Here is a 13409-nt window from a genome sequence, read left to right on the forward strand (position 1 = left end):
GGGGGTGTGCTGTGTTCAAAGGCTTGCTACCCAGCCGTTGCTAGTCACCCCAGTTTAAGAAAAAACTGGGAGTAATTTCTGTGCCCTTTTATTTTATTACTTTTTTGGCAAAGGCCCATGAAAAACTCTTCCAAAGTCTCTGGTTTAATGTTATGTCTGATGTTTGTATTTTAAAACTGCAGAGTGCGTTGGGCTCAATAACCAAATGGATTTCCACTGTTCTCTCCTTTAATGTGTATTAATGTTTTGTTGATGTTGTTTTTCTTTACACTTCACAGCGTTGCGCTAACAATTCTAATTTTATTTCTAACCTGCTTGCCCTTCCTCTGGCTTTTTCCTGTCCCGATCTGTTTCCTCTGACGCTGATTAATCTTCCCTTACTCCCAGAGCTATAAGAAAGCTATAGATGAGGTTAGTGATATCTTTTCTTAGTTGGTCATGCCTTTGCAAGGTTGACTAGTTAGAGCTTAATATCAAACCATGTTTTCCTGGTGCTTACATTCAAAAAGGTGGCAATGCTAGCATGGTTCAGATTTCAGATCTGGAAGATTGTATTTAGATACAGTGAGCTAATCTAAGGGGGGGAAATTGATCTGTTAATACATTTTGCTCAGTATATTTGGCTTCACAAAATTCATTTGCAGACCACTTGCACAGAGGCCAAACCAAGAACTACTGTACTATGAACCTTCATGAGCAGAGCAAATCACTTTATCAGTGTTCTGTGGATTTTATAGGGAATAAACTGAGACTGGAACTTTCTTACCCTGACAAAGGCTGTCTCAATGGATTGCAGCAAAGGCCAGATTCTGCTCTGTTACACCCGATCTGACCCCTTTGGTTTCAATGGGAAGCACAAATTTAACTAAGAGCAGAATTATCTGCTTTTCAAATGAAGCCATGTCCTAATAACAATCATTCTTGTTGACAGCATGTGTCAGGGCTGATGCTCTGAGATTGCATTGCTCTGGCTATTGCACGATAACTTTAGGGAGCTGGTTAATCACAGGTGAAATATTAGTTTATAATACTTTGAGCCAGATTCTCAGCTGGTACAAATTAGCATTGTAGTTAGCAGAGCTGTGCTGATTGACACCAGCTAAGAATACCTATACCTTTTAAGGCCTTGTGTATACTTGGGGTTTGCACTGATGAATGGCAGAACCCTAAGTGCAGACAAGGAAAGCAATGACTTACACTACTTGAGCTTGTCCTGCTTCGGGAAAGCACGACTGGTCCAAATCACTGTTTTTCTTGCCTATGTGTGGGCTTTACACAAGTGAAGCCTGTACCAATTGCAGCTATACCATTGGCTGGAATTGGGTCTAATCCCAAATATAGACAAAGTCCCAAATTAGCACTTAAGGGGAGAAAACAGGGCCAGATTACAATGTCTTTGCTCAAGTTGAGTAGTACCTTACTCTGCTGGTACTCCCCATTGAGTTCTATGGGTCTGTAAACAGAGCAAAGCTGCTACTCAAATGTCTCCGCATTTCACCCCTTTTAATAGCAGTTCAGAGAACCTCATTTTAGAACATAAGAATGGCCACACTGGTTGAGACCAATGGTCCATCTAACTCAGTATCCCGTCTTTTCCCATGAGGAGATATTTTTGTTTTACAAATATCAAGGTTAAAAAAAAAATCAATGTTTATAATGTGAATTTGGTAGTGACGTGTTAAAACACATTTGCTGAATGGAAAACCATTTGTGTTTTATTGATAGTGTAAACTCACCTGGGTTCATTTTAGGACCAAAAAAACTGGTACTTCCACTTCTTTGGAAAACGGTTAGTAGGCATGGAGCTCAGATATTTCAGAAGTGACTGTGGAATATGGAGTCCTTTGCCCCCAAGCAATGATTTGATTGGCTCTGTCTGATTCTGAGTGAAGAAGACTTCACTAAACATTGCCACAATTTGTTGGCAGCCTGAATGGCAAGAGCAAGGATTCAATGGATGTGGATTCTGCGATACTCTCTTGCAGTCCCTAGAGGAGCTCCATGCAGAATAAGAAAAGGAGTACTTGTGGCACCTTAGAGACTAACCAATTTATTTGAGCATAAGCTTTCGTGAGCTACAGCTCACTTCATCGGATGCATACTGTGGAAACTGCAGAAGACATTATATACACAGAGACCATGAAACAATACCTCCTCCCACCCCACTCTCCTGCTGGTAATAGCTTATCTAAAGTGATCACTCTCCTTACAATGAGTATGATAATCAAGTTGGGCCATTTCCAGCACAAATCCAGGTTTTCTCACCCTCCACCCCCCTCCACCCCACAAACTCTCTCTCCTGCTGGTAATAACCCATCCAAGGTGACCACTCTCTTTACAATGTGTATGATAATCAAGGTGGACCATTTCCAGCACAAATCCAGGTTTTCTCACCCCCCGCCCTTTTTCCCAAAAACCACACACACAAACGCACTCTCCTGCTGGTAATAGCTTATCCAAAGTGACCACTCTCCTTACAATGTGTATGAAAATCAAGGTGGGCCATTTCCAGCACAAATCCAGGTTTTCTCACATACCCCCCCAAAACACACACAAACTCACTCTCCTGCTGGTAATAGTTCATCCAAAGTGACCACTCTCCCTACAATGTGCATGATAATCAAAGTGGGCCATTTCCAGCACAAATCCAGGTTTTCTCACCCCCCACCCCCATACACACACAAACTCACTCTCCTGCTGGTAATAGTTCATCCAAAGTGACCACTCTCCCTACAATGTGCATGATAATCAAAGTGGGCCATTTCCAGCACAAATCCAGGTTTTCTCACCACCACCCCCCACCCCCGCCAAACTCCTGGCAGCAGGAGAGTGAGGTTGGGGGGTGGGGGGGCTGAGAAAACCTGGATTTGTGCTGGAAATGGCCCACCTTGATTATCATGCACATTGTAGGGAGAGTGGTCACTTTGGATAAGCTATTACCAGCAGGAGAGTGAGTTTGTGTGTGTGGTTTTTGGAAAAAAGGGCGGGGGGTGAGAAAACCTGGATTTGTGCTGGAAATGGCCCACCTTGATTATCATACACATTGTGAAGAGAGTGGTCACTTTGGATGGGCTATTACCAGCAGGAGAGTGAGTTTGTGGTGGGGGCGGGGGGGGGCGGAGGGTGAGAAAATCTGGATTTGTGCTGGAAATGGCCCAACTTGATTATCATACTCATTGTAAGGAGAGTGATCACTTTAGATAAGCTATTACCAGCAGTAGAGTGGGGTGGGAGGAGGTATTGTTTCATGGTCTCTGTGTATATAATGTCTTCTGCAGTTTCCACAGTATGCATCCGATGAAGTGAGCTGTAGCTCATGAAAGCTTATGCTCAAATAAATTGGTTAGTCTCTAAGGTGCCACAAGTCCTCCTTTTCTTTTTGCGAATACAGACTAACACGGCTGTTACTCTGAAACATGCAGAATAAGGTTAGAGTACATAAGTGGGCAGTATAGGTTGAAGCTTGCACAGTCATTGTCCCTGCTGTGGCTAATGAAATCTCATCTGCTAGGGCAGTCATGGTAGCACCTTTTTTGACATACAGATGTCACTTAATGCACTTGTATTTATGATGCCACAAAATATTTCTAGCTAATACATCAGAGTAGGAGTGAATTTATACTAAATAGAAATGCTAATAAAGGGCTAAACCCTGCCATGTGCTGAGCAGTTCTCTTGTGAGCGCCTAAGTGCACTCAACTCTCCTTCACTTTGGTGGGAGTTGAAGGCTCTCAGCACCCTGCAGGATTAGGCCCAAAGTTATGCAATGTTGTCAGGCAAATGCAGCAAACCTTCAGAGCTGGTTTGCGAGGTGGCTGCTTCTTGCCAGGTTCTGCACGTGGATTTCACTAATATAGCTGATGAGATCTGGGTTCACCTGAGCTGTGTCTGTCTTCACATTTAATGACAGATTTTATGTTGGCTTCCAAACCTATCCACCACTTTACCAGTAACCACAGTGCAATTGCATTCAGATAACTGGGTTGAATCTAGAAGGCTCAAACCTAGTGTTGCTACAATGAGTGTTGATTGGCAGTGCCAGTCTTACTGCCCATCCATATTTTTAAACACAGAAATTAAGTTATATGAATTTTACAGTTCTTACCATATGTAAATATTATTCAAACAGATTTGTACATCTAACAATGCTGAAGTCTTAAATATATACACGGAAAAGACTGTATTGTCAGTAGTACATTTCTGATCTAGTATTTATGAAATGTCTTACAAATATTTGAACATGCACTAACTTCTGTTGTTAACTGCACTGATAACTTGCATTTCTACATACAGTGGTAAGTGACCCCTTTCTAAAATGATTTACTATAAAAAGTAGAAGAAATAAGAGAAAATAGCTAGCTAGTTCTCTTGGACTTGAACATGAGCAATGCATTTTGTTTAATGAGAGAGCTTGCTAATGAAAACACTTAAATCAATATCCAGATAGGGGCAACATTATTGTAAAACTCAAGTTAAATGAGCTTTGTGATTCTGGAAACTGAACTGACCTGTTTCCAGAAAATATTAAGTCTAAAGAAGTCTTTGCAATTAAGAGTAATTTAACTGATTGATAGTGCTATCTCATATGTTATGTCATCTTCAGTAATAACATTTCAAACATATATTTGGTGCTAAAGAGCACTTCCTTTCTAGCTGTTGGATTGAGGGGGTTTTGGTCCAAGATTGAGGCGATGAATCAGTAAAACCCTACAAAGTGATTATCTAGAGAAAATGATAGCATCAGAGAATTAACCACCCCACGGCAGAGCTTACACTGGAAAATATTGATTATCTCATGGTATTGTCTGATGCTGTGAGTATTATTGCGACTATAATTTTAAAATTATATATTAAAAACTAATTAAGCTGGTATTAAACAATACTTGTTAACTATCTGTTGATGATGACTATAGCAGACTGATAATATATTTATGTTAATCAACTCTGTGTCTGGCTGAAGGATTGTAACACTCCCAGACTTTTCTGACATTGAGAGATGTTACATGCTTGTTTTCTAAGTACCAGATTCTGTCACTATTACTTTGAGGTTGTACCTTACTCTGGGAGCAACCTGATTAATTTAAATGGAACTACTTGTAGAATAAATTACTTTTCAGTGTCTTTAAGAATGGTTGGATGGCCCTAAGAAACCAGAGTTCCATGCTCAGATTTAAATCTCTTGGTTGCTGCAGTTTGTGAGCAGAGATAATGCGGATGCAATTTAATATGCACAGTTACCTTGGCTTGGAAATTGCAGGTGTGAAAATGGAGACCAGTTTTTCACAATCTGGTCCCTTGATACTTGGAAATAATTGGTGCTAGTCCTAAAATGTAGGGAGAAAAGAGGTGCTGTTTTGCAGTTTTCTTTTATACTGCTTAAGAAATTTGGGGGGAAATCTAACCAGTTTGATGAAAAGTGATTACTTAATGAATAGGTTTTTGACTATAGACTGAAAACATCTTTAGATAGTTCAAATCTTCATTTAATCTTATTTCATCAGTTTAGGAAAACCAAACAAACAAGCCATAGAAGCTGCTTGATTGATTAGTCGTCATGATTATGGATTTGACTATATTGCAGTCACCAAGTTATTGGCATTGGAAATAAACTCTTAAATACCATATTCTCTCTTTAGTCATAATAAAGATCCTGTCTTAAAGGGACGAGCAACATTCTGTCTTTGTGAGAAATGTAGCATATCTGAGGCAGTGTTGCCTAATGGATAGAACACTAGACTGGAATTCAGGAGACCTTGGTTCTATTCCCAACTCTGCCACTAGCCTGCTGGGTAACCTTGGGCAAGTCACTTTCCCACTCTGTGCCTCAGTTTCCCTATCTTTAAAATGGGGATAATGACTCACCTCCTTTGTAAAGTGCTTGGAGATCTATAAAAGAAAAAGCACTATAGAAAAGCAAGGTATTATTTCCTATAAAACAGAACCTGAATTTTAATTTTATTTTTATTTTACTCTACTGACATTTATGGGACCTGGTCAAAGCCCACTGAACTCAGTGAGTCTTTCCAATGACTTTAATGGGCTTAGAATATGGCCCTCTATTTTCAGTCATGAACCCCTAACCATGCTCTTTAATATGGAATACGTTCTTATCCGTTTCTCAAAGCATGGATGAAATGATTTATGTCAATATTACACTGATCTAAAAAATGATCCTCAAGTTTCTTCTGTGGCCATGTTGCTCATGCTTAGAGTGATGGCTGGGCACAGAAAAGTGTGAGAGAGGAAAAAGTCCTTCCCAGAAGTGGATGTCTTTCTGCCACAGAAATCAGAAGTGTATCTACAGGGACTGCCAAAATCTAAACTTGGTTACACTGACCTCAAATGAATTTGGTATGGTTGCATGGGAGTAAATCAAACGGGTTATAGCTGCTAGTCAATAGGGTGTAACTGGGAGCAGCATGTAGGCATGTCTCCATACTAAGTCATTGCATTGAGATAAAGACTACTGACCTAAAACCATGATATTAATAAAAATCCCCTCGGAAGTGTGAAACAGTCATGCTGTTTCTTTTTTTCCCCTTCAGATGATTGACAGTTTCTGATGGTTTCTCACTGCAACAGGCACCAATTAGGTCTGACTTTAGGGCAAATTTAAATGTCAATAAAGCATTTTATTTGATCTGTGTGGAATTAGGGATGAAAGATTACTTATTTCACTTAACGCTGTGAGGGCTTCATTTTGAGTTTCTAATCCGAATGATGCCCGAAGCATTTATTACATCCTTAAGCCAGGAATAACAAACAACTAAAGTAAAATTTGCTCTGCAAAATATTACAGCTTCTCTTTTAAAAATAAACTGGGTTCTCAGTCTCAATTGTATATGTTTTTCATATTTTTTTTTTCTCTCCTGCCAAGGGGTAAATTTTAAGACCTCCCTGTACAATTTTAATTAATATTGTTATCCTAGTCACTCTGCTGGAACAGTATACTGGAGATTTGTGGAATACAGTAGAGAGAGAATATGGCCATAAGAAAATTGTGGAATTTAGTATTTTTCAATGAGTTTCTTTCTCCCTAATCCTTTATCTCTGACCGAATGCACTGATGGCTACATCGGTCACTAATATAGGGAGAAATGGTAAGACTGACAATTGCAATGCGTTGTTCGTCATGTGCATGCTTTGTCTAACCCATTCTAATTAGAGCTCTCATGCTTTTCTTTTTGCCCTACTGCTTCCCCCTGCATTGCTATAAAAGCATGTAAGATAATAAAAAGTCTATTTTCTACATTGTGCCTGCAATGTCCCTTGTACTTAAGTAACTGTCTATTTTATATAACTGTCAGGTCTAAGGTTTCATCAAAGTCATGGTAAACTGAAAAATGACTTTTTTTTAAAAAACTTCTACTTCTTTTTCATTTTTGCCTTAATTTTCAGGCTAGGAGGTACAGTATTGCACCTTTTCACTTTAAGCTGTTTCTGCTGAGGGCTTTTTTTTTTTTTAAATTGTTGTGGCTGACTCAGAGCCATGACTCAAAAACTTCATCAAACTTGGTGCTGCAGTGAGCTGAGCAGTTTGATTCTGATGCTGTCTCACTGCTTCCCGGCAACTTCCTGCCAGCTCAGACTGATAATTGAAACAGATCTTGCCTTGGGGATTGCACCATTCTGTCGGAAATGCGGCCATTGCTTTCTTTCCAGTGGCATTTATAACAGAGCAAATATCATTATGGTGTGTCTTTGAAAGGCTTAGAAGAAGACAGGTTTGGAGAATTTCTCCTGCAGCGCTCTACCTTTGAAATAACATTGTTTTCCAGTTTACTATGATGGTGACTGAACTTCACCTTTTCAACAAATATAATTTTGACATGTGTATATATATATGTGTTTATACACACACACACACACACACACACACACACAAAGATATTAAAAAATAGGTTGGCTATTGATTTTCAACAAGCATAAAGTCAGTTTCATTTTGTTTAATAAATGCTACACGCTACAAACATTGTGTTATGTTTGTTTGATGTTTGTAATAATTCTGTTTTGCTATATCTTGTTGCTTGTGCTTGTAGCATTGGCTTTCGAAGAGATGTGTGTGACACTTTTCTTGCTTTAAATACAATTCACGTTGGCTTTTCATTTTTTTTGCCTCCCCTTAGGACCTGACTGCATTAGCCAAAGAGTTGAGGGAACTGCGTATCGAAGAGACCAATCGCCCTCTGAAAAAGGTGACTGACTACTCTTCCTCCAGCGAGGAATCGGAAAGCAGTGAAGAGGAAGAGGAGGATGGTGAAAGTGAAACGCACGATGGGACAGTGCCTGTCAGTGACATCCCAAGACTTATGTAAGAGACCAATTATTTGAGGGCGAGGCTGTGAAATTGCAAAATGTTTTTCTCCTCAAGAAATTATAATTTTACCTTGATGCACAACTGTTCCCAAACTGGTCCATGGGCCACTGACAGTCCACTTGCCTGCTGGTAGTCTTTGGTAGAAAGAGAGTTGGTAGTCTTTGGAGAGTTAGCAGGTCACATGGGCTAGTTCCTCCTTCTTACTGCCATGTGCTTCACTGTCTAGGCTCTTCACCGAGAATTTTAAGTTGAAAATGCATCAGTACTTCATTGATTTTACTTTCCATGCAATTGCAGTTGTTATAGTTGCCACAGTGCAGTCATGAATGGAAAGAGAGAGGACCATAGGACACTCTCTGCTAAGATGTGGTCTGCATTGTGGAAGAGTTTGAGAACCATGTAATATTGCACTGACCTTCCTATTCCTATTGCTTCTGGTGTGGTGGTGTCAATATTCCATCTTTCTGAATTCAGTGACTGGTCCTAGGAGCTCAGTCACAACTTGGGATGATTCATTGACTCTGAAAATCAGTCATTTCATAAGGCCAATTGGAAAGTTATTTACTGGGAGAAATCAAATTCTCAGCATTGCCCTAAAATTAATGGGCCTGATCTTACTCCCATTGAACTCAGCAGCAAAACTCCCACTGAGTTCAGTGAGAGCCAGATCAGGCCTACTGTAGTTGCTATAGTAACTGTACATGCTTTTCATCTTCCAAAACCACAACAGACAATGCTTGAGGGCCCAATCCTCAAATATGTTGAGTGCCCCCTGTGAGGCGTGGCACTCCCTCAATTCTCATTTGATCTTTATCAGCTATTCTGTGGCCCTGATCATAGTATCTGAGCCCCTCACAATGATTTATGAATTTATCTGCACAACACCCCTCTGAGATAGCAAAGTATTATGAATCCTTTTTAACAAATGGGGATTTGAGGCACAAAAAGAGGAAGGGCCAGATCCTCAGCTAGCGTAAATTGACTTCAGTGGAGCTATGCTGATTTCAGTTACCTGAGGATCTGGCCTTCAGTGATGAGTGCAAGGTCAAGCAAGAATCCTGTGGTAGAGGCAGGATTAGAACACAGCTCTCCTAGGACCCAGTTCACTGGCTTAACCATAGACCATCACTGGCATGGGAAGAATGAAATAAACAGGGGGGAGTTACAGACTTAAAATCCATGTACTACAGCATTAAGGTTGTGACTTCTCTGCAAGTCACTCGTTGTACTTGGGTATTGCAGTTGTTATGAGATTAGCGCAGGATGTCACCAGTAGTCCCAAAAAGTATGTCTTTGCTGCAGAGTTAACACAGGTGATCGGGATCCCCAGGTTAGTCTAACCCAGGTATGAGTAGCCACACTGCAAAGCCACATTTGAGTTACTGTGTCCTCACTCATGCTGTGTGTGTTACTAGGACTTCTGGGGGTGTGTATCACGGTTTTTGTGCTGCAGTAAGGTGAGCCGCTCTATGATTCTTTCCCAATGAATTGTGGGAGAACTTGTCTCTCCTGGGCACACAGGATGAGAGGGGGAATTGTGGGAAAGTATTAGAGACTATCAGCACTCAAGGGATTTAATCTGTATCTGTAATGGGTGAGTTACTGAAAGTGGCACCCAAACTCTAACCCACAACCCAACCAGGATAGCTCAGTGGTTTGAGCATTGGCCTGCTAAACCCAGGGTTGTGAGTTCAATCCTTGAGGGGGCCATTTAGGGATCTGGGGCAAAATTTGGGGATTGGTCCTGCATTGAGCAGGGGGTTGGACTAGATGACCTCCTGTGGTCCCTTCCAACCCTGATATTCTATTCTATGATCAGGCTTACAGCACTGCCAAACTTGGGAGGGAGATTAGGGGCAACACCTGAATAAGAGTGTGAGTTAACTGCAGTGAAGATGTTCCCAAAGTGATTGCCATATACATGACAGGGCAAATTATAGGTAAGGATCAAATTCACAGCTGGGATAACTCCATTTGCACCTGCTGATACCAGTTATGAATGTGATTCAGAATCTAAACATCAAGAACACACGTGCCAATAAACATTCGGGAACACTTACAGGCTTTGGGCACAAATGGGTGCACACGCATGACATAAGCAATGTTCTGTGGACAAAAGGTGGGACATTGCATGTGCATTGGTGCACGCACATTTTTATGGGCACTGCCCAAAGTGGCCTGTTTGGCAACAGTAGCCATTGAGAAGGAGGTGTGCACCTGAATAATGCATTTAAAAACAGATTGCTCTGTGTTGATTGAAAACACCCAATGAAAGCATTCTCAATGCGAAGTTGCAGGACTCATCAACAACTTCATAACAGCTGTTGGCATGTTTTGTAATATAGACAGTCCTGCTTAATCCTTGCTTGGTTTGCCGTTTCCCTCTGAATTCAGTTGTATTTTTGTGTGGCCCCACTATACCAGTAAGGGTTGACAGCACTCAGCACCATGCAGGATCAAGTCATGAGCACTCCAGGGCTGAATGTGATGAAGAATGAAGTGCAACCACTGGTTTGACATATTTGTACTTACTCAGCACCATGATAAACTTAGTCCAATTCTAATGCATACCATGAGGGAAAATGGTATGTGTTAAATATGTATTAAAAACACATCTTAAACTATCGTGCTTTGTTTATATCTATAAGACCTTATCACTGTATTTCTAGCATGATAAAGTACTTCCCTTTCTTGTTTTGATGATACCAGGAGAACAGTAATTGTGGCTTGCAGGGCTTGTTGCTGTCCAATCAAGTCATGAGAGCACTTTGTAATACCATAAAGCAGTGGTCCCCAACCTTTCTGTAGGAATAGCATACTCCTATTCCCAGAAGACTGTGGTGGGCGCCAGACACCCCGCCACCGAAATGCCACCGAGAAGCGGCAGCGACAAGAAGCTTCGCCACCGAAATGCCGCAGAGAAACTGCATCGCTTCTTGGCGGCATTTCGGCAGGCGGTTCTTCCGTGGCCGCACCCGGTGGCGGCATTTTGGCGGTGCAGTGTCCTGCGGGCACACACAACTGCCCCGGCGGGCACCATTGCACCTGCAGGCACCGCGTTGGGGACCCCTGCCATAAAGAGATAGACGGGGGAGCCCTTTATATATATATGCACACTACAGTATCTTACATGCAGACAAGTTTAAAGCATGAATGCAATATACCCTTAATTCACACAATAGGCAAGGCACCTTATGCCAGAGGAGGATCAGGCATGGGGGAGCTCTGCTCCACCAAACCGCCTCTAGAATGTCCCTGACATGCCCTTCTGCTCCCCCCTCTACATAGGGCAAATTCTTCACTGGCTATCTCTGGCCACTTTATGCCAATTGCATGATGCAAAGTGACTTTAACAGACTAGAGAATCCAACCTCTGTCTCTTGCCCTTTTACTTGTATTTGTAAAGACTGAAGGATTTTCTCTCTAGAAATATCACTTGTACTGCTTGATCATAAAACTTTGCTTGCATTAGCCTCCAAGTAGACAGTTAGACTTTCTTTGCTGTTACAATCAGGTGCATGTGCATACAAGAACAGAATGAGCAAGATTACAATAGGCAAGAAATGAATGACACCCTATAAAGAGAAAGCAGTGAAAATTCACCACAACCTGATCTTTACTCTTAGTGCCAGTATACTAATAAGATTGTCTACCTTGCACACTAAGCCTGGGCTCTGACTCAGGTTTGAGCCCAAGCTCCCATTCTGTTCACAGACAAATCAGTCTCAGCCAGATCAGCAAACACTCAAGACCTGGGTCCTAGGACCTGGCTAGGGGGGTGAGTCAGAGCCCGAGTCCCACTGTGACTCAGGTGCAAGCCTTGTTATTTACGATGTGGATGCAGGTCAAGCTGCAGCCCCAAGTCAGAAGGTCTGCTTAGTGCAGTATGCATATGTCAGCATGGCTGTGAGATCCGGGTCCAGCAATCATAAACCCAGGTTTACCAAGTAGTGTGGATGCTCAAGCACTGGCTTGGAAACACTGAGTCCACAAGCCCAGGTCCCACAGGGTATGTCTACAGTGGAATAAAAGACCCCCAGCATTGTTGTGGCTGGCACAGCTGGCTTGGTCTTGTGGGGTTTGGGCTGCAGGGCTAAAAATTATTGTGTTGACGTTTGGGCTTGGGGACCCTCCCTACTCATGGGGTCCCAAGAGCTTAACATGCAGTGTAGACATACCCTTAGGTCCTTTGTGGTACACTCAGTTATATTCTATCTTGAAATAAAATGCAGAAGAAATAATACATTTTTCTACATTAATGACAGAAATTTGCATCACTAATGTTTTCCATTTTACCACCAGACCAACAGGAGTTCCTGGAAGCAATGAGCCATACAACCTAGGAATGGTGGCATCCCATGGTCTAGAAACATCCCATTCAGATACATTTAGCACTATTTCCAGGGAAGGGACTTTAATGGTAAGGGAGGTAAGTCAGAGATGAGAATTTCTATGGAACATCTTCAGGAGGTTTTGTCTTTGTAAGCATGAAAAATAATTCTACTGTGTATTCTAAACAGAAAATGATTGATTAAATTGTGCTCATTAATGGCTCAGTAATATAATTATGCAGTATAAACAAATATGACAAACAAATGATTCTCGCAACTACGAACAGCAGTGAATAGTAATACTAGAAGACAGGGATGGGATTTGATTTAATTTACTCTGCTGTAAAACCAGAGGAAGTCTAAGCCAAAAAGGTTGTTCTCAACTTACACCATTGTTAGAGAGATTGGAATCTGGCCCAAAGTTTCCCTTTCTCTTCACCATTTTTCAACCTGTCCCAGCCTCCACTTAGCCATCTGCCAAAGACATTCAGTTGATTTAGTATAATTATAACTTCTTATCTGAGCACTCTAATTGCAATATCTTGGCTCCTGTACAAGGAGGACCAAAAAACCTAGAACATAATGTCAATGATTGTGTTTATGAAGACGATGGAATGCAAAGGCGGAGAAGCCTCCTGGCTGGACATCAAGCATGTCTCCAAAGGCCACAATAAACTTGACTTCTGGTTTTAATGAATTGCTGAAGTAAAGCTGTGGTCATCCCACAGAATATTTTGGGTACATTTTTGGCTTTTCCAGTT

General features: G+C 41.4%; 1 protein-coding gene across 3 annotated transcripts in view; it reads left to right on the forward strand.

The window, feature by feature from the left end:
• Positions 1-13409, forward strand: part of TNIK (TRAF2 and NCK interacting kinase) — a 305023-nt gene that overhangs the window by 264659 nt on the left and 26955 nt on the right. For all 3 annotated transcript variants that reach the window (XM_077825854.1, XM_077825855.1, XM_077825856.1), the window contains 2 exons: positions 8127-8311; positions 12620-12746. In XM_077825854.1, coding sequence (XP_077681980.1) covers positions 8127-8311; positions 12620-12746 — 312 coding nt within the window. The remainder of the gene's footprint in view (positions 1-8126; positions 8312-12619; positions 12747-13409) is intronic.

Source organism: Eretmochelys imbricata, chromosome 9 (genome assembly GCF_965152235.1).
Source record: "Eretmochelys imbricata isolate rEreImb1 chromosome 9, rEreImb1.hap1, whole genome shotgun sequence".
NCBI classification, from domain to species: domain Eukaryota; kingdom Metazoa; phylum Chordata; order Testudines; family Cheloniidae; genus Eretmochelys; species Eretmochelys imbricata.